We start from the raw sequence: 26,251 nt of genomic DNA, 5'->3' as shown, positions 1-26,251 counted from the left end.
TATAAATGTATCACAATTTTTCTACTTACTGTTTCATATAGTATAAAAATGAAGCCTATTAGACGCATTTTCATTCATTTTTTTAACAGCAGGACAATCATATCTTGTATATAAATCTATGTGAAATGCACTGTGACCAGATATACTGCATGTTACCTTTTTGAGATAGTGAGTAACTTGCCTTCACAGTGAAAGTCACAAAAACGGAAAAGAGGCTGGTGCGTGGAGATCAACATAGCAGAGAATGAGGGAAAATAAGCGGTTGGATGAAAGCCTGTGTTCTCACAGCTTGTTGTGACAGATGGCTGCCTACGCTGATAAAAGACTTACACTTGTGCCATTTTCATAAAACTGCTCCACACACTGTGAGAGCATGCATAGTGATGGTTTTCTGAAGTAGGGTTCATACACTTTGTACCTCTCACATACAAAACAGTGGGTAGAATCACAGAGACTAATGTAAGGTTTCAGAGCAAAATAATGTCATACAGCACATATTACATGTCAAAGATGTCCTAAAGAGTATGCCATAATATGCTGTTTGAAAATTGTCTGTCTGAAGATTGCATTACAGTTTAAAGTACCAATACATCAAACATTTTCTGAACCCCTTTGCTCTCTGTGAAACCTGTGCCCAAAACAACACATTATAATATAATTACCTCATTTCCCTTAAGCATTTCCCTTTAATAAATAACAACCTTGAAGCACACAACTCTCAGGTGTTACTAATAACATTAATAATGGCTCTGATCTGAAACTACAGCAGCTAAATGGTACTCAGCTGTCATTCAATTTACTGTTCATTCCTGTGCGTTTCCTGCTCTGAAATGTAAAAATGTGTGCGAGGAAAAAGGCCTATAACACTGGAATAACAGGGCAGGATGCGAGTAAATGAAACTCAGCAATTTGCAACATTATTCTTTATTTACTTCCACAGGAGAAACATTTTCACAGATTTTTTTTTTTAAAACAACAATGTAACACATTATTAGGTCCACTTAAACTACAGTAACTGATAAATAGAAGACAGTAAAAAAAAAAGGCACACGGCACACAAGGTAACATGATTGTGGTCTGTTATATATATATATATATAACTAGACAGTCTTTACTGCTGCTTGATTTTGCAAACTCAGGTCCATGTCTTCTTTCATTTCAAGTCTGACTTTCCATGGGTCCAATGGTGCAAATGACAATAAATTAACACATAAATAGATCACTGAGAGAGACCAGTCACTGTGTAGGTGTAGCCTGAATATGTGGTAATTAAATCTAATTCTTGACAATAAAATCTTATTTGGTTGAGAGACGTAGGTTCTGCTTGTGGTTAGTGTGTAGTGATCTGCTGTCTCAAACACTTTGTGAGACACTGAAGAAGAGTTAAACAGTTAAAGTTCAGGTCATTTAAATTTATATTTGACACATTAATAGCTGCCAAGCATCAAAACTCTGATCTCGTCTTAATTAGCTACTTTATATCTCATGTGAGTAAATTAGTATCTAGTTTCAACTGGTTGATTAAATCAGTTACAAATTCAAGTTAACTGGCACAGCCACAGACACATGTAAGTATAAAAAAGGACAAAATTGACCCCAAAAGTACACGACAAAGAGGACAAACCTTGGACTTAAATTTAAGCAGCTCAAGTTCATTAACATGGTGACTCTATCAAAGTAACATTACAAACAAAATGTATTTTAAAAAAAGGGATATGTTGCTCATTTACATTATTTTACAATTGATTTATGTCCTTCATAAGACTAGTTGAAAAGCATTTTATTCCCAAACTAACAAACTGCAAAAAGTGAACTTCTCATTCGTGATTTTCTCATATTCAACATTATGCGTTTTTGGCTGCAGATAGCCACATCTAATGCAGCAAGACGTGATAAGACCAAGTTAAGTATACATAAAGCAGTCTACATGACTATTTTACAGTTGTCTGAACAAAATCATAATTCATCTGAGATTAACTTCAGCAATGACCTTGAGTTATTCTTAAAACATTCACATTTGTCATAATCTAACTACAATGGGAAAATTTAGTGGTTATTCTTGTGTAAGACCTCCAGCTATCCTCAACCATTTGTGACTGCTTTACATATGGACAAAACCCTGTATTTAATAACACAAAAATCTGTGGGATGATTATCTCTGATTTTGATTCACTGAATAACCAGTATCGAGCTGGCAGATGATTTCATGGTGTCAGACTTGCACACCTCATTTGCACAGAACAGTCGAAGGTTGAAACAGCACTCACTAATAAAGAGCATTTATCACCTTTTCAATTCATAACATTTACCAAGCAGTAAGTTCAATGCTTAATTTGAAACTGTTATTACAGAGCAATGTACAGAGACTGGATGAAAACAAGAGACAAACTTTACAGTTCTACTCCAAATCCAATACAGCTGCTCTGAAATCAGCTATACTCAGTGTGACAGAGAGGAGTCGGTTCAACTTTAAAGAAACTTTGAAGGCTGCAGTTTGTGTTGTTGTACTGGATTGAATTTGAATGAATCCTCCCGCTGTATGCCCAAACACAGGCTGGCAGATAAACACGATGATGTGAGCTTTCCTGAAAAAAGTTTGAGGCGTAAACCGTTAATCCAACTTGACTTCCTGACTATTTTGCTTTGGTTTACTAGGAATTGATCCAGTTGCAGCCTTTGAGTGAAAATGTTCAGTTTAGTGTCTGAGTTTCACCTGTTCACACTTGACTTATGTAGTGAGAGCCATCATCTACAACCCAGTGCCCTTGTGTGTCATCTGCAGCTCTTTGGAGAGCCCTTCTTTGGATAACCTAAGGGTCAGCAACAGAAAAGAATCATGAGTCAGTCAATCAGTAAAAACAAACAGTCTCAGTGTAATTACACGCAGTTGATTTGGTAATATTCAAAAGTAACTGCAGCTTATACTCATACTCACTTTAAGTAATGGTGGTTTATATCTCTGTATATTTAGCACTTTTCCATTATTGTAAACAAACTAAATCAACAAAAACCCATATCTACTGCATCCAACATTTTCTCTGTGACTTTTTAAGAGACAAGCTTGTATTTAAAAACATGAATGAGACAGAGGAAAAGTGTTTACATGTCTAAATAAATGGAAACAATGAACAGAAATCTAAATGTGTTATCTGAACTGTGTGTGCAGTGGTGTTAACATGGTATCCCTGAACATTTGCAGTACTGCCTTGATCAATTTAAAGTCAGATTATCACGGTGCATGCAAACCTGCTGTCTGTATCCTTATAAACTTCAAATATTAAAACACAATGCACGTTTCTTATCTATGTGTGTTTAAAATCAATGTCCTTTTCACATTTATTACATACTTAAAACCACCCATCTATCAGGTCTATCGAGAAACCTGAAATAGCATATCCAACAAAATTTAATTCTAAATTTCCCCTCAACTTTTGCATGTAACAATCTGTAATTTCCATGTACTATTAATCTCAGTAAAAAGTCTCTTTGGGCAGCATATTGTGAAGACGTGATGAGAAAAATTGTGACAAATAACACATAAAAATAATTAACTGCTTATCTCTCCCTTTTGCAGTATTTCTGGCTGACAAAGTGTTGGTCATCTTTGCTGCCAGACTGAATGTTTAGTGTGCTCACCTGTTCATGGTACTTTTGATTTTGGAAGCAGGGCGACTCCCGAGCTGACATGTTTTTCACTCTGACTGCTCCCTGTCGGTCAAGAGAACGGGACCTAGGGGATTTCAGCTGACTGCGCCGATGCCAGGACTTGAGCTGTTCATTCACCATTTGTCGTGGGACACCGCTGGAGCAGTAATGTGGGTGTTCCCATAGAGTTGGGGTCGGGGAGAGTCTGATATCAGGAGGTAAAGGCCTCTGTGCTCTCTGGTGGGGCACAGCAGGATCATTATACCAATAGTCATATCTGTTGGAAGGACAGGGAGCCTGCTGGGCGTAATAGCTCCGTGTCACGTCCATATCAGGTGGGCAATACATTTCATTGTAATAGGCTTTGTGGGTAGTGGGGCTGGGCTGGTGCCTGGAATTATGGTAAAAGCCAGTACGTGGGAAGGCTTGAGGTCCATAGCTGCCAACTGGGCTAGAGTGCGGGAATGCAGGCTGATACTGTCTGGGCAAATCACAGTGCAACTCCTGACACGGGGAGCTATTGTAAGATGTAAACGAGTGTTCAGAGTTGCTATCCTCAGAGCTAGCATGGCTTCCATAGTTCACTGTAGGGGGAGTGGTCTCTGGTAAAGTCACTGTGTATTCTGTCAGTCGCCTCCGTGGACCTCTGGTGCGGCCGCGGTCCTTTTCAAATGAAGATTCAGGGTTGGACAACCTGTGCAAATCACAAGAATGTTCTATATCAACTATATCAACAAGGCTACTAAGCAAAGAGACTGAACAACTTCTAATTATGTCCATCTCACAGTCTCTGATTTCTTAAAATAATTGAATGTGTGAAACTAAATGATATCACTGTGACCAGAACTAAATTACATGTACAACAAAGGTTTGCAGCTTCTAACACAAAGCACTGTGGATGTAGGTGTGGTTACCTGAGGGAGAGTTGTCTGTGCACACGCATCTCTGGTGTGGAGGGTGTGCTGTTCGACTGGGTGCGGCTCAGCCTCAGATGGGAAAGTTGCAGTGGCAGAGATGAGTTTGCTAAGCAAGCCTCCAACGGTGGCAACAGTTCAGCTTTGGCTGGACTGCTGAACACACAAATAGGTAGCACGTGAAATATGGTATATTTTGTTTCTCAATTTGTGTTTATATATACACACAAAATAAATAAAATAAATAAATAAATAAAATGCTTAAAATAAAACCAGAAATTGCTCTTTGTTCTTGATGACAAACATCAATGGTGAAAATTACAATGATAATAAATTGAAACAATTTTAACATATTCCAAAGTTACTGTTGTATTACTACCTCTGACATACTGCAGTCTAAACTCATTAGTGATTGAATGTAGATGTGCACAACACTGATCTATTACACTGACTGTTATAGCACCAGTGCAAAAGCAGATGGCAGTGTTGCACATTCATGAACACTCTCTACATTGTGATTTAGGGCAGGAACAATGACAGTGAAGATGAGGCTTAAACTGATGAAGTATTTCAGACACCATTATTACTGGAAAGAAAAGAAGTGTTTCTTCAATCTGCTCCATGTTGTCTCCACTAACAACAACCGCTACGCACTGGGAACATCAATGAGGTTACACAGCAGCCCAGGTAAACAAATCCACTCGTACCTATGCAGTGTCTATGGACCCACTACAATGAATATAACTGAGCATTATCTTTTTCACCTCCCAGCATCCTTTCAAGATCTGCTTTTCACAAAGCTTACTACCCTCCAAGTACTAAAGGTCACATTTTGCTTGTCCAATACTAAAAAGTCGATGAACAGGAAAGGAGTTGCGATGAATGGCCTGTGTTACCTCGTCTTGATGGAAGAGCGTGACTTCTTGCTCTTCTGGTAAGGTTGGTCCAGACTCGACTCTGTCCACGGGGAGTGTTGGATGGGAGGAGCGTCGAATTCTGGGTTTGAGTCGAGGCTTGGGTGTGGAGACTGACTCGGGGTCAGTGGAGCCACAGACGGAGACATGAAGGAGCCATCTAAGGAGGACTGTGAGGACACAGGGGGAGGCTGGGGAGCATCCGTCTCTACTGAATAGGGGAGTCCTGAGGACGGCTGTGATGACTGGCTTGTCACTTCTAGAAAAAACAGAAATTATACAGTGTATAATATGATTATTCAGTGTCAATACCTGCGTCATGCATCGCCTCAACAGACTTCTTCTGAAACCTTTTAGGTAGATACTTTCATGCAGAGAGACTGTGAGCACTGAGGCATTCAAGATAAATACTTACTGGACTCTGCTCACATTGCCCCGCTTTATGGTTAACTGGTCAGCTGACAAATACTATCCAGCTTTCAAAAGTCATAGATTTGCTTTCATCAACATTGGCCTGTAAACAAAAGCTGCTGTTACACTGGTAGAAACTAGGCAAGGCCAAGTCTTACCTTCATCTTGCACTACAGAATCAGACAGGGAGCTGTCATCAGATGTACCCAGATCTGGAAACCAAAACAGAAACAGACTAAATGTTTTGATTCATATGTGAAATATAAAATGACACATGAAAAGTCAAGGACTGCTCTATTAAGATATTATGAAGTGAAAATCAATTTATACCCTACACTGAAGATTATAGTATAGTATCATCTAGTCCGGCCAGGCGTCTCTCACCTTGTTGTGTAATATTAAAAGCAGGGAGTGGTGATGATTGGCCGTGCTCTAGTCGCAGTTGAAAGGCCGTCTCTTGTAGCTGTTTGAGTTTCTTCTCCTCTCTCTTGCACTGCTTAAAACGGCTCTTTTTAACAGCCTTACTCAGGTGATCCTCCTCGAAGAGCTTGCGTGCTGCCTCAAATATTTTCATCTGAAGAGCCAACTCAGCATCCACTAAACTCAGCTCTGACTCCTGGAAAAAAGGGTGTGACAGGGGAATATATAGAGACAACAATGTTACTCTGGAAACAATCTGTATCCTTGAGCTTTATGCATTGTTGAAAAATAATATTAATCCATTATGCAGTCTTGAAATGCTGCTTGTACCTCTGCTACCCGGGGGATACTTTGTGCATCCAGTTTGAAAGCAGCTCCAATACGTCTGCGAATCTGTGGAGGCTTCTCTCCAGGCAGGAGAGGGTAATCATCTGACAGCTGTCCTGTCAACTCCTAAACAACACAGACAAAAATTCGAACACAAAGCAATATTTGGAAATGACTAAAGGCTTATTTTTCACAGTTAATCAATATACAGACATCTTATAAATCAACACTGATAAATCCTATCAGTTTAGTTGTTCAAATAAAGACAAGCACATCTCTCCAGAGTCTATTCAAACATATCTGTGGCAGTTTTGAAATGATGTACAAGTATCTTTGCCCTCCTTACATGTTGAGGCAAACAGGTTCAGGGAATCTGTTGCACAATTCTGTGAGATTTCATTTCACAACACATTCTTTCGGTCTCACTTTCTCACTGTAACACATATCCATGTCCAAATCAAACTCAGGCCATGACAACGCATGTTACTGATTTCATTATGGAACAGACATAAAGAAACTGTCACTTTGAGTCACTCCTAGACAGCCACCTTTACAGACAAAAAAACGTAATAGCAACCAGTGAGTTTACTTGTTCTTTTGTCACTGAGAGAAGGGAGAGGCACCATGTCTCCCATTAGTTCACCTAAGCATGTCCCAACAGGAGTGCCCAGCCCGAGTGTCAACAGGAAAGAATGATCAGTCCTGGGATTTTACCCTGGAGCAACCACGCATGGCAGCTATACTCAAAATGTGAGTGTGTGTCCAGCTCTGAAATGACTTACTGAACCTTAATTTGATAGTTCACAGTACGGAAAGAGAGAGGGGCATAAAAGATTGAAAATGAAAGGGATGACATGTGATAAAAGTCTCATGCTGAATTCAAAACCAGGCTGTTATGGGAGCATTGCTTTGGCCGACCGAACCACCAGTATACCTTTTCAAAAGCTGCGATACATGAAAAAAGAAATCTCACTGCAGCCACATGGCGTGTTCTAATTTCACTACAGACTGTATCTGAAATGAAGGGGATGATGTTTGTATTCTGCTTAATGGTAAAGCCAAAATAATAATGTCACAAAGGAGAGGAGGTTATATTAAAAGACCTGTTGTTTCCTCTCAGTGGAGCTCCTGACTGGATATTAACCACTGTGACATGAAGTCCATGTTGAAGTTAAGGCAGACATTTTGGGTCTTTCCTGCACAGACAGACACGGTTTTTAACAACCATCCTGAATCTGCTGTTTAGAGAGTTTTAAAATCTTGTCTTGTACTGGTGTGAAAATTGAGCGCTTAAAAACTGCAACCTATGATTGTGCTGTGATCTGTGCTGGTAATTTGCCAGGTCAAGTGGCCTGTGTGCACTCAATGAAAGGAGATTCAAAATAATCTGAAAATGCAAGTGAGAACTTTAGGCACAAACACCATTTCCTATTTCATGCACATTAGTGTGGACATGGCAGAACACATTTGAAATGTCCCTCTTTCAGGTTACTTTGTTAACTTGCAGTAAAATGTGTCATCACACATCCTGCACTAAACTACCCCACCTATTTAATCCTTTCTAAAAGCTGCTTAATCATCTGCAATATGGCAATATGGTGAGTGCACCTTGTCACAGCTTGCATAATGATGCTACAACTGTCTTGACGTTTACGTTAACTAGGTCTACTAACACGTTTATAAAGATTTTAATGAACGTAGATCATCATGATTTGTTCTGTGATATGCATTTAATGTAATTTTATGCAGCCTCATTAGGTTTTAGTCTGTTGACCTGTTGTTTTGTAGATCACTTTTACTTACAGCTTCACGGATGCAGAGTTTCTTCAGCTCCAGTAAGCAGATCTCCAGTCTGTTTTGGAGATCCTGGTGTTTGAGCTTCATGGCTCGTGTGTGTGTGGTCACATCCTTCGTATGCGTCATTGGGCTGTCACAGCCTGTGTCATGCAACAGGAAAGAAGAAAATGCACTCGTCTGAGATTATGCGACTCAAGTGTGGCTGTTATATATTTCTTCAATCAACACTCAACACACAAGAACATAAGTAGGTGAAGTTAAAGTTAGAAAAGTTGAAGTTAGAAATGACCATATGAAGCCAAGATATGCAGTTGCACATTTCAGTTAAATAAAGATCAGTAAAAGCAAATTAGACCTGCAACTAGTGATTACATTCATCAATTAATTGATCATTTTATTTTGGTTAATTGATTTATTTAGTCTATAAAAGTAATTTAAAATGCAATAATATACAGAGTGCCTATCACAAGTTCCAAGAACCCAAAAAGATGTCTGCTGAGAAGCCTTTTTAGCCTGACGAGTAGTCCAAAACCCCACTGATAATTAATTTACAATGACATAAAACAGAGAAAAGCAGTAAATCCTACCACTTAAGAGGCAATCATACATAGATAAATATATATATATATATACATATATACATATATACAGTACATGTATATTGTTTCAGTCACTAATGAATGAATGAATTTGTTAACACTGAAAACAAAAGTTACTTGCAGGAAAAAGCAATATTTTAATATATAAATTCATTGATGCCTGTACATGTACATCATTTTAGGACATATTTTAGCTCATGTTGCTGCAACTATATTTATTTGTTTTACGGTGAATGGTCCCATTTCCTGCTTGACCAATACATTAGTTGTGCAGGTTATAAAATGCCAGTGGTAAAGAAAATAAAAAATACTTAACACTCTCACACTAACACTTAGTTCAGACTGTTTACCATCTTCTTAACCTTGTGTGTTTTAATCTTTATTTTCTAAATGTGTATTTGTTGCCTTATATTCCTCATAATTTTTCCAAGAATGTATATTAACACCATGAACCCCCATATTTTAATTAAAAGTAAACTTTAATTATATTAAGATTAACTCCCGAGGCCACTCTGGCCAACACAATGGTTAAATTCAGTCAGAAGAATTTGTTTTTATCTTTGTTTTCATCAGTCACACTGAAACTGCAGAGTGAGTTTCAAGATCATTGTAATTACAAAAATTGTGTGAGTGTTCGACTGGTGCTGTCTGTAGCCTGGGTGACTAATGACATCAGATTAGACTCAGAGCCGTGGGAGTGGCTTCAGGCAAAATGCATTGAGCACCACATACCTTCAGAGATTATTAACAGAATCCCTGCAGGTACTGACAAACATCTGAGGTGCGACAGGAAAGAAGTGTGACAGCACTACAATGGAGCAAAAAATTCCTCTTCCTACAGGGACAATCCCCCCATTCTTTGTCGATAGACACTTTCTCATTGTATAGGGCAGACGTCACGTGGCTCAATTAGGGCGCAAGGAATGTCAGCGAGGCCATAACTAATCAGTAGACACTACTAGTCGCAGCAAAACACGACTGGCAAAGTTCCTGTTAATTCTATTGTATTTTTACCTCTGCAGAGGAGGTAATATTTTCACCCATTTGTCAGTGGGATTACGCAAAAAGGACAGAACCGATTTGTGCCAAACTTGGTGGAGGGATGGGGCAGGGAAGAACCCATTAAATTTTAGGGCAGATCCAGATCATTTACTAAGAATTTGATTTTTTTTTCCCTTTTTAAGTCCCTGAGCTTTCACATGACAAGTTGTTTTCTTTAACAAAGTAGATGACTTTCGCTTGTTTTCAGCTGGCTGGAAGTACAACCTAAGACAAATTAAATTTGGTGTGTGCTGGAATTGATTTAAGAAAGTAGATTATTATATTGCGGACATGATTGAGACCTCTGCTGCCAAGAGAATCATAACAGCACTTATTTACTCCAGGTAATCTTCTAGGATTGTGTTATGCTCTGAAAGGATGTCATTTTGCTAAATATTATCACAAGTGCGACCTCACTCCAGCCGATAAAAGATGTGAAATGTGTCAGAAGGAAATTTATGTTTTGTCAGATATAAATGATGGTTAGTTAGAAGGAGTGACAGCTCTGTCATGTGACTGGTAACTGAGCCTAAAATAGTCAATAAACCAAATTGTTTGTGACACACCCATTCTGATAATCTTGTGTTTTGTTTGCATATGGGTATACATTGCATTAAATTTGTCATAAACAATAATAATCTATGTTTTGAATTAATTGGAGATTTCTTATTTGTCTTCTGTTTGAGGTCATTTGAAAAGCAGGTGCAGCGATAAGATTACCGTAATGTGTGTGCTGAGTTTCAACAATGATTTAGGCTTTCAGCAAAACCCTACTGGCTCAGCGTTTTGTTTTTAAACAAATATGTACTTTAAATCAAGGGTGTTGGTTCTCACACCAATTTGTCAAACTCTTTATTTAGGTTTGAACAGTCAAAGAACATTTTGATAAGAAACTGCTCGAACTTCTGAAATGAGGCTCGACTTAAATCCACTTTTCTGTTTTCACATTAACTAAAGCAATTCAGTAAAGCTGCCCAGTGTTTCTCAGACACATTTGGGCAACCAACCAAAGAAAATCAACAGCCCAGGTTTTTCAGTTTCAGTTCTCATGATGCTGGACATTGTGGCTGATGTAGATTTCTAATGTTTAACATTTACTGCAGTCAAGCAACAAGCCTTGCTGCAATGAGCTACAGTGATTTTATGTAATTACACCTGTTTTGTGGAGCATGTCTGGTCCATCAAGTTGTTTTGTGCTGAGTGGAGAATTTAATTTGAAATTCAGCCTTTATGATCAAATGTAACGGTTATGTTGTAGAGGCATTAGTAGAGACACTTTATATCATGTGACATATTTCAAAAAGGTCTGAGTGATACATAAAAAGTGTTTTACCTGAATGAAGGATGATGCCACTGTCGGTGTCACTCATCTCTCCGTTGCCTTCCATATCAGTAGATCGACTTCCTGTAGCAGTTCTTCAGTGGAGACAAAGGATAATGTTGATCATCACCATGTCCTGTAAAGTATGATTTCAGTTTTAGGAGCCATCACTATATTATAAGCTTTTTTCAAGTCTACATCAACATGTATTTCACAATCAGTCAAGTCAAGGATATTTTGTTTCATGTGGAGGCCATTTCAATGAATCAATCCTATTGTGAAAGTGACAACGACGGCTGATCATTTGTGACAAAGTTTGATAAACACCAAAATTTCATATCAGGACTGATTCAAACTCTGACAATTCATCCCAGAAAGCAGCACAGTTTGAAGCTCACAGCCTTTTGGGAGTCAAATCACGAGGAAAGGAAACATAAAAAACACACCTGAATGTGTAAGTACGATAACAAGCAACTAGTCATTAGGCTACAAAGAAAAGCAAGTCTAAGTCCAAACAGACGGCCCATGACGTAATCTTGTGACCTGTTGATTCAGTGATTCAAGTGTTACGTGCCTTCTTGACACCACAGTCAGGTGTAGTCATAGTCTCCCACATCATGAGTACACATACATGTTACCAAGTCTAGGGAGTTTCCTGTGACACCATGTTTATTAGTCTTTGATGTCATATCATTCCTGTTATCTCCTTTGGATGAGTGGCTCAGGACACATGAGCCATATATACAACTGGTGTCAAATAAAAACTGTGAGGCTTGTTGGTTCGATTATTAACTATGAGAATACAGGAATGTGGCGGTGGTTGCACTCCAACACACATGGACGTTTGCCTCAGCTAGTGGTAGGAAACTTCTCACCAGTTATTGTTTTTAAGAACAACTAGTTGAGTTTAAGTCATAAGCTACAACAAACAATTACCATGATGTTGTTCGAGCTACAGGGTGACATCCAGGAACATCAGCATCCTGAATATGACATAAACTTGAAACATCCTCCACACATCATATGACTGTGACTGGACAGTTCCCACCTCCCACGGATATCTGACTGCTGTGCTTACAAAACTCAGCACATAGAAACAACACCTCAAATATAAATTATTAACTACTACAACAACTCTTTACCAGGTACAATTTGGAAGGTGTAGATTTGCATGTTAGTCAGTGGGTCAACAAATATCAACTCAGCCACAGGATATTTTATTGTGTATCTACACACTATAAAATTACAAGCAACAGTTATTGTGTGAGGATCACAACAGTGATCACTTGGATGACAGCAAAAATCAGAAACGGCCACAGCTAACAATTTTCATTATTGATTCATCATTGAATATTTTTTTTGATTAATGGACAAATTATATATAAAATGTGAAAATATAGATATACTTTTCACATGTTCCCAGAGCCATATTCAAATAGCCACAAGTATGATGATCTAATATAGTACTTAATATATCAAAGACATGGTGTACTTGAAAAGTTGGGGTGTCGAATCGTATGTCCTGGAGTGTTTTTAGTTTCCCTTAGGGGCTTTATCGTGAGCTAATCACTGAAATCCCCTGAAAATCCTGCGGACTCTCATCCCTCCACCGCACGTCTGGAGTGTTATAGGGAGGGAACGGAAACTACTAAAGTAGTTTGATGCACAGTAGATGTGCAGGATCACCAAGCAGGCCCCCCGCATATTTCTGATTATTGTTGTGTCTGTTGTGTTTTACCTGTATAGAGACATTTCTTTTGCACATTATATTTTGTAACTATTTTCCTTTTTTTTTAATAGATTATTACATCCACTAAAACGATATTTCTAATTACAGGCATTTCTTATGGGAAAGGGTTTTTAAAAAATCAAACACACATACAAAAACAGGAGTTGTCCCTGTTTTGAAGGCGTTAAGAAACAGTGTGGGTAAAACCATGACTGTGTCAATACAAATTATTTTCTCAAAAAATACTATTAACACCATGACAACCATTCCACATTCATCCACATGGATTTAGCCAGAGGATGAATTAAAAAAGGCATACAGAACATGAAACTGCCAGATGGACAACATATGAAAAATCTACTTACTTTATGAGAAACTTGGTAAAAAACTGTAAAAATCTGAAGACTGAAAATTGTCCCTTAGAATTCCCGACTTGAATGGAAATGCACAAAGCCCAAGCTGTGTGGAGTCTGGACAGGAATGAGAGACTCGCCCACTAACAAAGTGGTGCCTGCTGAAGAGGAGTGGCCTTGAACAGAGAGGGCTGAACGCTTGAGTCAGTATCATATAACTCAGCACTCCCGTCTGAGTTTGAAACTGTGTCAACAACAATGGCCAAGACACTGAGAAATTATGCCTCACTTTACTTCCTTATCAGTATACTAATAAATTGGTGGTGGCAACCTGAACGAAACATCTGTCCCCTTACAAAAGCACTAATGCAATATACAGTATATTTAAAAGAAAAGAAAAAAAAAAAAGGAGGAAAAGCATGACAACAATTTTGGTAATTTTTCAAGCAAAAATGAAAAAACTTGTCTCAGTTTTTCAAATATGAAGATTTGCTGCTTTTCTTTGTCAAATAAGATAATAAGATGAATGTCTTTTTGGACCAAAAAAGCAGGTGGTAGGATTTCACCTCCTGCTCTTTTGATGGGCGTTTCTTTTTGAAGAAAGTTCAAACATTTCATACACCGGACAATACATTGATTTGACAGATCAGTCAATAATGAAACTATTCATCAGTTGCTGCTCTGGTCAGTTTATCGACATGATTTTACAACAACAACAAACTTCAGCAGTCAAAGAATCTGTTTAACTATGAGATGTATGGGTGCAGGTATATGGGACAAGGTTTAAGCATAAATATATCAAGTCAAACATCATCTCATAGCGCTTTCATCACTGATTACAGATTACTCTATGACTTGGTTGTTAATGACTGTCTCAGTCTTGGATTACTTTTTTCTCACGATGACCACCATAAATCAATGGTAACTACTGTGACAGTTCAGCTCTGCGTGTTCAAAGATCAAATAACTGGCCAGTGCATGACTACTGCCATCTCCTGGCTGTTTAAGACGCAGAGGCAAATGGATAACCAATTAAGAATTTACTAATTCACTATCTTATATTTTCATATAGCTTCTGAAACTTCACCATTTCTCTATCTGTGTCCAGAATGCCTGTACCGAGGCCCTTTTGTGGCCTGACATTTTTGTTTCCGCTAAAAAGAAGGAAACACATGGTGGTGGGATAGTCCTCATGATTTACAGACACCCAGAGGCAGCACCTGCTCTGTAACTGCATGGCTCACATTCATTCTCAATCTCAATATTCATTTTGGCTTTCCAGGAATGTTGGTGCACAGACACTGAAAAAAGGCCCCACAATTCCCAGACACTCAAGAATCAGATCTCAGATGACATGGCACCGAGAGAGAAGCAGCTACAAGACAAAAGCTGAAGATACTTGGTTCTGCTTCTACATTTAGGCTTCACAGTGTGAGCATAAGTGGGAACATTTCACAGATACCAGGCATATAGACCTGCAACGATCTGTGGATTAATCAATTTGTCGAGCTACATAAAATTAATCTGCAACAACTTTGATAATCAAGTAATCGTTTAGATCAGACTCGAGGCAAAGATTCCAGCTTCTTAAATGTGGATATATCTGGTTTTTCTAGGCTTTGATGAAAGTAAACTGAATATCCTTTTATCTAAAATAAAACAAATAAATTAAATTAAATTACATACTTAAAATTTGTGATTAATTGATTAACTTGATAATGAAAATAATCATTCTTTGCTAGTAAAATATCATATATTGTTGTACTGGCACTTGTACTGGTTACCAGTAAGCTGAAGCAAAGACAGGAAACAAGAAAGACATAATGCCTGGTTGATATTATCCATGAATATTGGCTCATTAACAGATCAGTGTGCATGTTTTAGCAGCCTATAGCAAAATACCAGCCTTGTCACACTACTGCCATATTTATAACTGGAGGGTTTCAGGAGATTTCCACAACCAAGCATGACAGGCTGCAGGCTATTGCATTAAGGGAGTCTCGACCTATGAGGCGCTGCATGTTAGAATTTACTGCAGGACTGTTGAGTTAGACAGCATTAATTTTAGCTATGTGTTCCCAATAAACTGAAAAATGAGTGAAAGTATAAGGAAGGTCTGAAGGGAGGGATAAAACCTACTGCTGACCAGCGCCTGTAAGGTTAATAGAACAAAAGAGCAACAGCAGTAGCACCTTGTGTAAACAAGCTGCACACCAAACAACTTGATAACCTAAAAGTAGATGTAAGGGAAGTGTAGTCATACTGATTAGCAATCTCTTTTGATCATGGGAAAGTACTCCCACTCAAGAGGTCATACCAACACTAATGTCAACAGCAAGAGTGAGCAGTGAAATGAAAAATGCTCACAGACACACCTTAAAATCTATTCAGACACAGAATTGTCAAATGAAACCTCAGAGCTGGAAGGAAATCAGTCATATCACAACCTTGCTCTAGCAATAAAGTACTCAGTATGACCTTGCTGTGAAGTATGTCATGTGTGATGTGACGACTAGTTAAGCAACTTCCCACTACACTCCTGTACAACACAAACACCCATCCAGTGTTAAAGTAGCCAGTTGGTGGATGTCATGGGTAGTTCATATAAACCAGAAGTCCCTCAGAGACAGAGAGAGGGCTTTGTGTAGGCAACCCAGCAGCTGGCATAACAAATTCTTTAAATATTCTTGAGTCCTTTTATAAGTGTACAGCTAGACTACTACTGCCAGCATGTGGAGCCATCAGCTGCCAGGGGATCACACATTTTCCTCTCAATATTTTACAACTTGCCTCTTCCACCAGGTGCTAATGGATCATTTTGCCATAATGATGCTTAAATCAAGGTGGTGTCATTAAAAAGTGCTATAAAGTCGCACTAATGTACTGGAGATCCTGAGGCTTTAAAAGGCAAACAAAGCAGCTCATGGAGCTGCTGGGCTGCCTCCCACCTCTCTCTGCCTGCAGCCAACTTTAAGCTTTGTATTGCCTAAAGGCTCTAATTGAGAATAATAAAGATGTGAAATGAATACTGTGTGTATCTCAAATGAGCAAGCTTCTCTTAAGAAGCTTTAAATTCAGATTGTTCCTGATTGCATATATATCTGTATTCTGTTTTAGCTTGTTTGAGCTCCTCATTGAAGCTAGAGATGTTTACAATGAGAGAAATTTTCAAACCCAAAACACTTTTTCATTGTTGCACCAATTCATTTAATAGAAGAATAGACTGAGGCTGTCTGTTTTATACTAATTTAAAATAAAGTTATGCAAGTTTGAACAAAGTTATAATGCACAGCAGGTCAACGCTAAGGGATGTGTATACGGCAGAAATATCTCAATGTGCTGACATTACAAACTGACTAATGAACTTCTGCATTAAAGAAAACCTTTACAAAGATTAAAGAAGATAAGAAAAAAAATATTATCGTAGGTTTCCCATATGTCTCCTATTTACCATTTTGTAAATTATCTGTCAACTGCATAAGATACACTATGGGTATACTGTTCAACTATATATAACAGTGCTGAATGTGAATGCAAAAAAGAGAGCATCAAAAATCCCCTACAACTTGAGTTTCATAGTTCCTCTCAGATATGATTTCTTTCAAGTGCTGTGCTTTTCTGTTGAAAGAGGATGTTGCAAGCTCATTACTTCTCTGCTGGTCAGTGCAGTCAGGTATCTTTATACAGTTTATAGTACCTTTAGACTTTGGTTTGACACATGTCGACAAAGAAAACAGAGACTGTCCTTGAAACCCAAGCTTATTATGGAAAGAAAGAATAAACTCACAGTTCAGTGTTGATATTGATAGACTACCTGAAAAATCTTTTGTTTCATTGTTTTTATCCCCATGTTAAAGTTAAAAGTAATGGGGAAAGCTATGATGGATATAACCTACCAAGAATGACATAAATGCAATGTACATCTGAATACTGTAGATATGCCACTGCAGGTAGATTTACACAATACAGAAAAATGGTAGGTTTCACCAAAATCTGGACCAGCTTAGGAGGTGAACTATATGACAAGTAAAACATCTCTTAGAGGTAGTAACAAAACAAAAAAACAGTGACTAAATAAAGAAGTATTGTGGTATTTCTTCACCCCTTTCATCCACCCGCTCAGTCAGCTTCATAAAGCTGCTGGGCCTCAACTTTCAGGAGTTTAGCAAACTTTAAACTCGCTTTAGTGGTAAGCCTTTCCCAAAACTTTCACTCTGTGGTTGCAGTTACTTATTTTCAAAGGAACAGTAAGTTCAATAGCACTAAATAGCCAACCCCTCTGCGCACATGCACACAAAGTTTGTTAAACAAAACTTAAAATGCCAATTCTTTTTGCTCTTACCTTAGTAGCTAGTTAGCCAGCTAGCATCGTGCCTCATCTGCATCCATACAGTCTGAGCTCCATTGGCTCTGCCAGATTTCAGCTGGAAGTTTATTTCTTGTTACATTGACAAAGGAGCTGAAGAAGACAACACTTAACAGCTGAGTTACGTCTCTATGGCCTAAACGAGTGGACTAGAGGAAGAGCAAACATTAAAACTCGCGTTTTAAAGCGCAAACTAAACTTTTGCTGGAGAGGGTATCTTTTCAGCTCAATAAAGTAAAGCAATGCTGTGGTGCGTTAAGGTGCCGTCGAAAACACGAACTTCCTAACAACAGCAAGAGTTTACCATGGTAACCGCGTTTACGACACGCGATTTATAAACAGGTATACTTATTAAGTCGGGTTATGAAAGTTGACAACATCATGATTAAAGTGGTCAATACAAGTCAATTTGTCCATTTAATGAATTCATCTCGGTGTTGTTTTAGACTCATGTCTTACTTGTATTTCTCCACTCTGTTATCTTGCTGTTATGAATTTTGCCAATGTATTAACTGACTGATAGGGTAAAACAATAGCCACCATGTGAAACAATCCTTGCAGGGCTCATTGTGTTTTTATTGTCATTTAGAGGCACGTGAAAGACTTTCAAGTTACATTTGTCACCGTAGTCACAGAAGTTACGAGCTTAGTATGGGCTTGTGAATGCTGCAGAGATCATCCACTTCTCCAGAGCTGTGTGGGCGGTTTACGGGCAGAGATGATGCAGGTACGTCTGAGCTGCCTGTTTGCTGGTTTTCTGGTTATTTCACAATATTTGACGTCAAGCACTTTCTCTAACGTGGCCAAGGTTTTTTTTTATACATATATCTGAAGAGGACAGCATGTTTTTAGTAGCCCAGATTTGCACTGTGTCCTTTTAGTTTCAGACACTAGAGGTCAGCACTGCGTTACATCGCCTCCAGTAATCCAGTAACCCCCCCCCCCCCCCCCCCCCAACACATCAGGGAGCAAAACACCTTGTCTCTTAAATTGTGTCAGTAGTTAAAGAAAATGAAAGAATTATTATCTCACTTTGACTAAAGAAATAAAAAAAACATGAATAAATTGTAGCTTACTTGCTCACTAAAATGATAAGGGATCCAACAGTGTAAACTTACCACCAAAAGCAAAACATACATTTTCTCAGAATTCAAAGGGCAATAATATCCTTTTAAAACCTCAATAATCACGAATAACTAAACCACACTTCTGTCCTAAAAATCAAATGTAAGTAGAAATAAAGCTATTATCTTGACAAAGTGAAGCAGGCACAAATCTGGGTCGCTTGTTATTTGTGTTACAGATCTACAGGTACATGATAACAACATATATTTTCAAAGCGTCTGACAAGCTAATGACCCCTAGTCTGTCATCTATGCATCACATCACTATAAAAAGAGATCTGATATAGAAACGTCACCAAACATGACTTTAAAAAACCGATTGACACTCATTATAAGAGACAAATTACTCACATCTACGGTACAAATACAAACAACCCCAGGCCACTCACTCACATAGACATGTTTGCTATGGCAGTCAGTTTAGTCGGTTTGGGAGAGCTGTGCATGTTGAACATGCATGAAACAGTTTCATTAAAATCACATAATGTTCTGAGAGACTGTTGGATACCTCTCAGGTTTAAACATTCTTCTACATTTCTGATTGACAGAGGATGAAGTCATTGTGTAATGGTAAACAAGGTCCATTTTCATATCAGTACTTCCCTTTTTACTATGGCTTGGACCTATTATCGTAAAACCTAAGGCTAACATTAAATCCTATCTCTCTCAGTGTTTGTTTTTTTTCAAAAATTCTGAATTTCTAAAGATCTTTGTCATCTTTGGCAGCTTTAGTTGTAGAGGGAACTGTGCAATGGTTCACCAACATGTGACATTTGTGTCCAGATGGGGAAGTTTCAGTAGAAACCAAAGTCATGACCATTTCTTGCCCCTATGTTTAATCCTGCACAAGAGAATTTGTTGTAGTGAGACACTGAACCTTGACACTGTCATCAAAAGTACCAGATGTCAGGTTTGTTCATAGGACAGTCACAAGTGAATCATCCATTTAAAATGTATAACTTTTAAACCTTCAACCTGAGCTTTTTTTTTATTTATTTTTTTATCATCAAGCCGACTTTGCACAGATCAAGTGTAGCTCATGTATACTTGGCTTGAGCTGTAGTTTTAAGCAACAAGGAAACCACAGCCAATCATCTGATCTGAGAGTTGCAGCATTAGCATGATCTGTGTGAACAGACTGCATGTTGGTGGTTCAGTGGTGGCAAGTTAAAATATGCCACCAATGTGCAAAGTTACTGTATCTCTAAATTCAAAACGTTTTTATTTTTTAGAGCTGGGAAAAAGTGGGAAAAAAGAGAGATCACTAATGGGACAATACATTGTGTGTGCATGTTTATACTGTTCATGGAATCTAAAGTTTGTGTAAGTGACATCTGTGCATAAAAAATCACAATAATATGAATATGAAAGGGAAAAGCTTTCACATCATTTTTACTTAGCTTCAACAACCGACCAGATTCAGAAATTGTACAAAAGAAAAAAAAGAAAAAGAAAGAAGAAAGACAGAAAGAAAAGAATAAAGTCACAGTTACAGGATAATAATAAATGCTACAACATCTAACAGCAGTAGGTGGATAGAAGATTCATTAAGTCGGCAAACCAGCTCAATAATCTTAGTCATGCAAAAATATCTGTCTAAAGTTTTAATCATCATGAGCCAGACCAAAGATTATGCCGGCAGCAGCAAAACCTCTCAGGATGTTGAATTGGGTATGTTTGCATTTTTATTGCTTATTAATTCTACTTTGTATTTGTAAAAGGACGATAAAAATCCTGGACGGACAAAATCTCTGAAGTCTGTATATCAGTGTATACCATCAATATATCTGCAGCTTTATATATATATATATATATATATATATACACTTTTTGTTGTCATTTTGACATTGTTCATTTTTTCCCATTAAAGAGTTAGAATTAGTCATGCTCATTTTACAAGTTGAAAGTAAGTTCATGCATCGAGGAGCATGACTGTTTTAATTCTGAAAATTGGGGTTTTGTTATGAGAGGCTCACCGGCATAGAGAACTGCAGACAGCACTGTGAGAACATCACAAGTCTGTAGTCTCACCATGAACAGTAACATATTGACTCACCCGTAGGTAAAATCTGATAAGACTACCAAGGTCTCACCTTTCATTTTGTGTGTGACAGACTGGCAGAATAACTGTCAACAAGTAATTCAATTCAAAAGAATTTATTCTTGACAAATTACATTATTTCATAACTTTTTGATTTCAAATTCCGCTTTTACATTAAAATAAAATATAATAATCAGCAATTACTCTCCTGGTTAGAATGTGGATTCTGTATTTAATAAAATAAGCAAACTGAGTTGAGGGTAACCAATGACAAACATTGTAAGTAAAATTATTATGTATCTTATTTCTTCATGGAAAAAAAACATCTGCAAAAGTGTTCACCACCATTATTTAAAGTGTACAGAAAGTATGAAAAATAGATATTTAAAATAATTATGCCAGTCACTTTAGATTGACAGTATTTTAATAAGCATGATCAATAAAATACTTTATAAATACTGTATGAATTGACTCTATACACACCATGCATTTTCATTTTTAATCTGCGTGACCTTTAACATTACTGATTAACACTGGAGAAAATATTTGTGGCAGGACACTCAAACCACAACAGTTAGTGTCGAACGCACACACTGTAAGAATTACGCTTCTCAGAGTGGCATATACAGTATAAATCAGTAAGCTGTGTGAAAGCGAAAATTAATCTGTGTATATCCACATTTATGCATTTCATCTGTGTGAAACATTTTCCATTATTCGGTGAACAGCTGTTGACGGCAGTAATTCAGTGAACCTTAGACCAGCCGTGCCTGGTACGCCCGGTGTGTGTTTCCGTGCGTGTGTGTGTGTGTGTGTGTGTGTGTGTGTGTGAAGCTTGTGGACATAAGTCCATTAATATGTTCAACTGTGCAATAAACAAAAAGAGAAGTGAACTTATTCATTGATTAATGTGAAATATGAAATAGATATAGAACAGATTCCTTTAAAAATGAGTGAAATGTTAGGGAAATCCACACAGTTTCATTTTTCAACTTTTCTTTGACCCTGACCAGGGCTGTTTTCTGAAACATTGATCTTTACAAGTTTAAATAAATGCATGACACTGTGTCGCTCTCTGTTCTCTCTTTTTTTTTTTTTGATGTTGTTGTGTGTCGTTTTTTTTTTGTCCTGCGAGCCAGTACCTTGCAGCAAAAAAAGGAAGTGTGCCTTTCACCAAAATTTTTTAATGATTAAAAAATAAACATCAAATTGAAAAGCTCTGAAAAATAACATTTTAAACAGTTTTGTGGGAAAACAATAGTGGCAGTGCTCCTCCAATGACTTTTTCAGGAGTGGGGAAATTCCTGACCCCTTGTACCCACACCCTGGCACCTTAATTTGGTTTTCTCACTTCATCAAAAGACAAACCACCACATTCATATCACATGTACGACTGAAAAACAAGTGGGCACAACTGAACATCTGAACTTTCAACCTGACTTGCTGGTAACACTCGCATAAAAACTCTTGATTTCTGAGAAGTTATATGTAGCAGTTACATTTAACCTGAGCGACTTAACAAGCTCCTAAAAAAAGAGGTCAGGGAAAAAATATGTGCACATACAAATGTTTTAAATGCCATCTTCATCTCAGGAGACATCACAGATGTCAGATCTGAAGTGTCAGTTGTTTACATATTTGTTTAGTTTCATGTGGCAAGTTGTGGCCTGAGAGCCTTTGCTGAATGTTTCCAGTGGGTCTCTTTTCATGTTGAGGCACTTGCTGATTACACGTGAGTGTTTCTATCACCTTGCACTCTAAAGGCGGTTATTTCCTGTTGCAGATGTCTGTGTTGGTTGGTTGTAGGTTGGCAGTTTATTTTTCTTCTACTTGCTTGTGCCCCATTCTCATGTTCCTTTTAGCGTTCTTGTTTTGTTTTGCAAAGGTCACATGTGAAAGTGCTAAATGACCTCATATTTCACACAATGGAGTTTCACATAAGTCTACATGATGTGTTTATGTGTCTTTTATTTGTCCTTTGTCTGTGATGTCAAAATGATTGACAATATCACCAATTATTTTTGTCGTTGTCTGTTATTTTTGAGAAAGCAATTTGTGTGTGTGTTTGATTTCGTCAACAAAGCGATGGGCAAAAATGGCTCAATGAGTATTTTTTCATAACGCAGTATTAGGCTTCTTTGTCCTGTTCTCACATTACAATAGTGAGTGCCACAAGAGAGCCGCCGTCCAAACAAACAACATATCCAAATAAATTCTGCCTAATCAACACATTGAAAAACCTGTTACTCTTGTATCTTATTATAATCACATTTTAAAGAAAAAAACCCTTGAATAATCATTATCATACACACCAACAAAGGAATGGGCTCATATTCATATGGAGCATTTTTGCATAACTGTGAATGAATGCTTTAAAACTGACACTTATTGTTTAAAACTGAGCATTTACACATCACAGACACTGGGTGGTACTGTGTTAGAGAACTGCATCAAATGTAACAAGTGCCTGTTCTGGATCATTGAAAATAGCACCAATAATAGACTTAACAGCCTATTATCTTCACAATAGTATGGGGAATTATGAAATGAAAATGATTTTTATTATGATTTCATTTTAGAAATGCAACTTTATTTATCAAACCAATATATACATTTCTTAAAAAACATCCATGCAATGCACATTTTAATGTTATACAACATAATTAAATTTTTGTCCTTGATACGTCCTTGATATATATATGTACAATATATTACATATAATATTATATTTAACATATAATATATGTTATATAATATATATATATAATATTGTATGTATATGTGTGTGTGTGTGTCCTTGTGTCGTTGTGTATATATATATAAAACAGAAATAACAATTTACTCTACAATCCATAATCCAGATTACTCTAGTATATTTATACAATATTTATACACTTATACTCTACTAATGCTGCTCAAAATGTTAAAGATTTTCATACAAACAAAAGATATTGGTGAACACTCACATACAGAATATCAACATTAATGCATTTATGTACCGTATGGTATGGTTTGGTTTAAGCAGTATATAATAAGCAATATCTATGGAAAATTTGAATAAAGGAAAGATATGAGAAAAGAAATTCACATTATTGTACTAATTGTAATCTGCACTGTGTGAACAAACAAAACTGTACAGCACAAATCTTTTTCAAACCATATCTTTGGTTTCACTTAATATTGAAACATCCCATCAAGAGTGAAACATGCACAAATTCTCTCATTATCAAGTTGCTGCACAGATCAGATCTTAAAGGGCGAGAGACAATAGGTTTAATACCTTCAACGTTAGAGATAGGAATCTGTCTTCTTCTCCTACTCAAAGATCTGAAGCTGAGTTCTCCCACCAGTTCCAAAGCTCTCTGAAGTTCCCATATTGGTGAAGGAAGCTGATGAGGTGTGACTCTGCACTAGCTTTGGCTTTCCCGTGCAGGTCTTGTACAGGATCTTGGCGCGTCGTCTGAAGTGATGGTCCAGGAAAAAGTAAATCGCTGGATTCACACAGCTGTTGAGGAAGGCCAGGCAGCAGGAGATGAGGAGCCCATTTCTTTGCCATGCCAGGTTATCACAACTCAGACCAGCGTTCGAGAGCAGCGAGCCAATCATAATGGCTTTGAAAATGTTGAAGGGGAGCCAAGACACCACAAAGGCTACTATAATCGAGAGGACCATCTTGAGGGAGTGTCTGCGCCGGGCTTCAGTTCGAGGATTGGCAGTCGTAACACAGTGCTTGTTGAGATGCATGATAATGATGCCATAGCAGAGCCCGATGATTAACACTGGAAAGACAAAGGTGAGCAATACCATGGTCAGGCTCAGGACAAGAAAAAAAGGCGAGTTGTCATTTTCCACACAGGACAGCCCATCTTGGGAATGCTCCACTCCTCGGTACACCAGGGATGGGATGCCGAGCACCAGGGAGATCAACCAGACTGCAGCACAAGTGGCACGAATGCACTGACTGCTCCTCAGGTACCTCGAATCCATCAGCTTCACCACAGCCAGGTAGCGATCAACACTCATGCAGGTAAGAAAGAAGATGTTGGAGAAGCGGTTCACAGCAATTATGTAGCTGCTCAGCTTGCACAACAGGTTCCCAGCCGCCCCAAAGTTCCACTGTCCGTCCTGGCTGGCAGAGATGGCCCAAAGTGGCAGCGTGAGGACGAAGATGAGGTCAGCCAGGGCCAGGTTGACGATAAATGTGTCCACCAGTCGCCCACTTCTCCTGCTTTTGCTGCCCACAACTGAGATTACGAAGAGGTTTCCCAAAAAGCCTGAGAAAAATATGAGGTAATACGCAGTGGGGAGGAAGATGTTGAAGCCACGGAGGTGTGAGCTGTGACAATTCAGAGGAATACTAATATCAAAGGTTTCATTCTCTAAACTCTCACTGTAATTGTAGTCATAAAATGGATCATCAGTGAAGGCATCCATTCTGAGAGATCACAGACAGGGTCCGCAGCGCAGCTGTTTGTATTGTGGCACGGTGGTTAATCTAACTGTGTCAAAATGCTGTTGCTTGATATTACACGTGAAAACCACTGAGAAAAAAAGAGATCCTCTTTTACATATGTGCCTACCTCTCACCCGTCAGCACCATCTTCCGCCATAGAGAGGAACAATACTTCTGAACTCTTCTTCGTTTCCTCTTTCCATCCTTTTATTTTAGATGAGTGAGAAAGACAGAATATTTCTTTACTGATTTGAAATAAGATCACACTTTGAATCTTGACGAGCAGTAGTGGGTAGCAGCTATAACATGGTAACACAATGTTTACAGCAGGTTGTATAATGCCTAATGTGGAGCCAATACAATCTTGCACTACTTTATTCAGCATGTGACTTATAACTCAAGTAAGGTAGAAGTTTACAAATGAGAGTGAAACTAAATGTTTGAACTCTTCATAAATCTCATGTTTGCAAAAGATTTCAAATGCTAAAATATAAAAAAAAAACAGACATTATTTGTGTTCATACAGTTGCTCCATAGATATTTGCTCACACCAGTGATCACATCTGTTAAAACTATGGAAGAAGACACATTCCTCCTACCTTATATTCCTGTGTACACGCGTCTGCCTCTTTCACAGTGTATTATATGTATCTGACCAGTAGGGGGCAGGTGAGATTTACTTGTGTTTTGTATGTAGTGGCCTCCTGCCACTGAGTGTGCTTCTTGAGAAAAGACCACAGATATTTTGCAAAAGAGTTTGTGTCACTGAGAATTAGTGAAAACATGTTTACGCTTC

At 38.0% G+C, this 26,251-nt stretch overlaps 2 protein-coding genes across 6 annotated transcripts; both read right to left on the bottom strand.

The window, feature by feature from the left end:
* Positions 1-908: 908 nt before the first annotated feature.
* inavab (innate immunity activator b) lies at positions 909-18,059 on the bottom strand. 5 transcript variants are annotated; one of them, XM_023423746.2, is made up of 11 exons: positions 13,484-13,581; positions 11,402-11,525; positions 8,435-8,568; positions 6,635-6,757; positions 6,269-6,500; positions 6,043-6,096; positions 5,456-5,732; positions 4,560-4,715; positions 3,637-4,339; positions 2,714-2,810; positions 909-2,585 (listed from the first exon to the last, which is right to left on the bottom strand). In XM_023423746.2, the coding sequence occupies exons 2-10, from the start codon at positions 11,454-11,456 to the stop codon at positions 2,718-2,720; spliced, it is 1,827 nt and encodes a 608-aa protein (XP_023279514.1). In that variant the 5' UTR covers positions 11,457-11,525; positions 13,484-13,581; the 3' UTR covers positions 909-2,585; positions 2,714-2,717. The 5 variants fall into 5 exon arrangements, with proteins under 5 accessions (XP_023279514.1, XP_023279513.1, XP_023279512.1 ...); XM_023423745.2 differs by lacking the exon at positions 13,484-13,581 and adding an exon at positions 17,814-18,059 and having other exon boundaries at positions 909-2,810; XM_023423744.2 differs by having other exon boundaries at positions 909-2,810.
* Positions 18,060-23,570: 5,511 nt separating this feature from the next.
* gpr25 (G protein-coupled receptor 25) lies at positions 23,571-25,510 on the bottom strand. The gene has a single exon (XM_023423473.2). The coding sequence runs from the start codon at positions 25,434-25,436 to the stop codon at positions 24,318-24,320; it is 1,119 nt and encodes a 372-aa protein (XP_023279241.1). The 5' UTR covers positions 25,437-25,510; the 3' UTR covers positions 23,571-24,317.
* Positions 25,511-26,251: the final 741 nt, after the last annotated feature.

Source organism: Seriola lalandi, unplaced genomic scaffold (assembly GCF_002814215.2).
Source record: "Seriola lalandi dorsalis isolate HSWRI2012SDOR001 ecotype SW California unplaced genomic scaffold, Sedor1 jcf7180002054692, whole genome shotgun sequence".
In the NCBI taxonomy this organism is placed as follows: domain Eukaryota; kingdom Metazoa; phylum Chordata; class Actinopteri; order Carangiformes; family Carangidae; genus Seriola; species Seriola lalandi.
The sequence above is the reverse complement of the archived record's forward strand: the minus strand, read 5'-3'. Positions and strand labels throughout refer to the sequence as shown.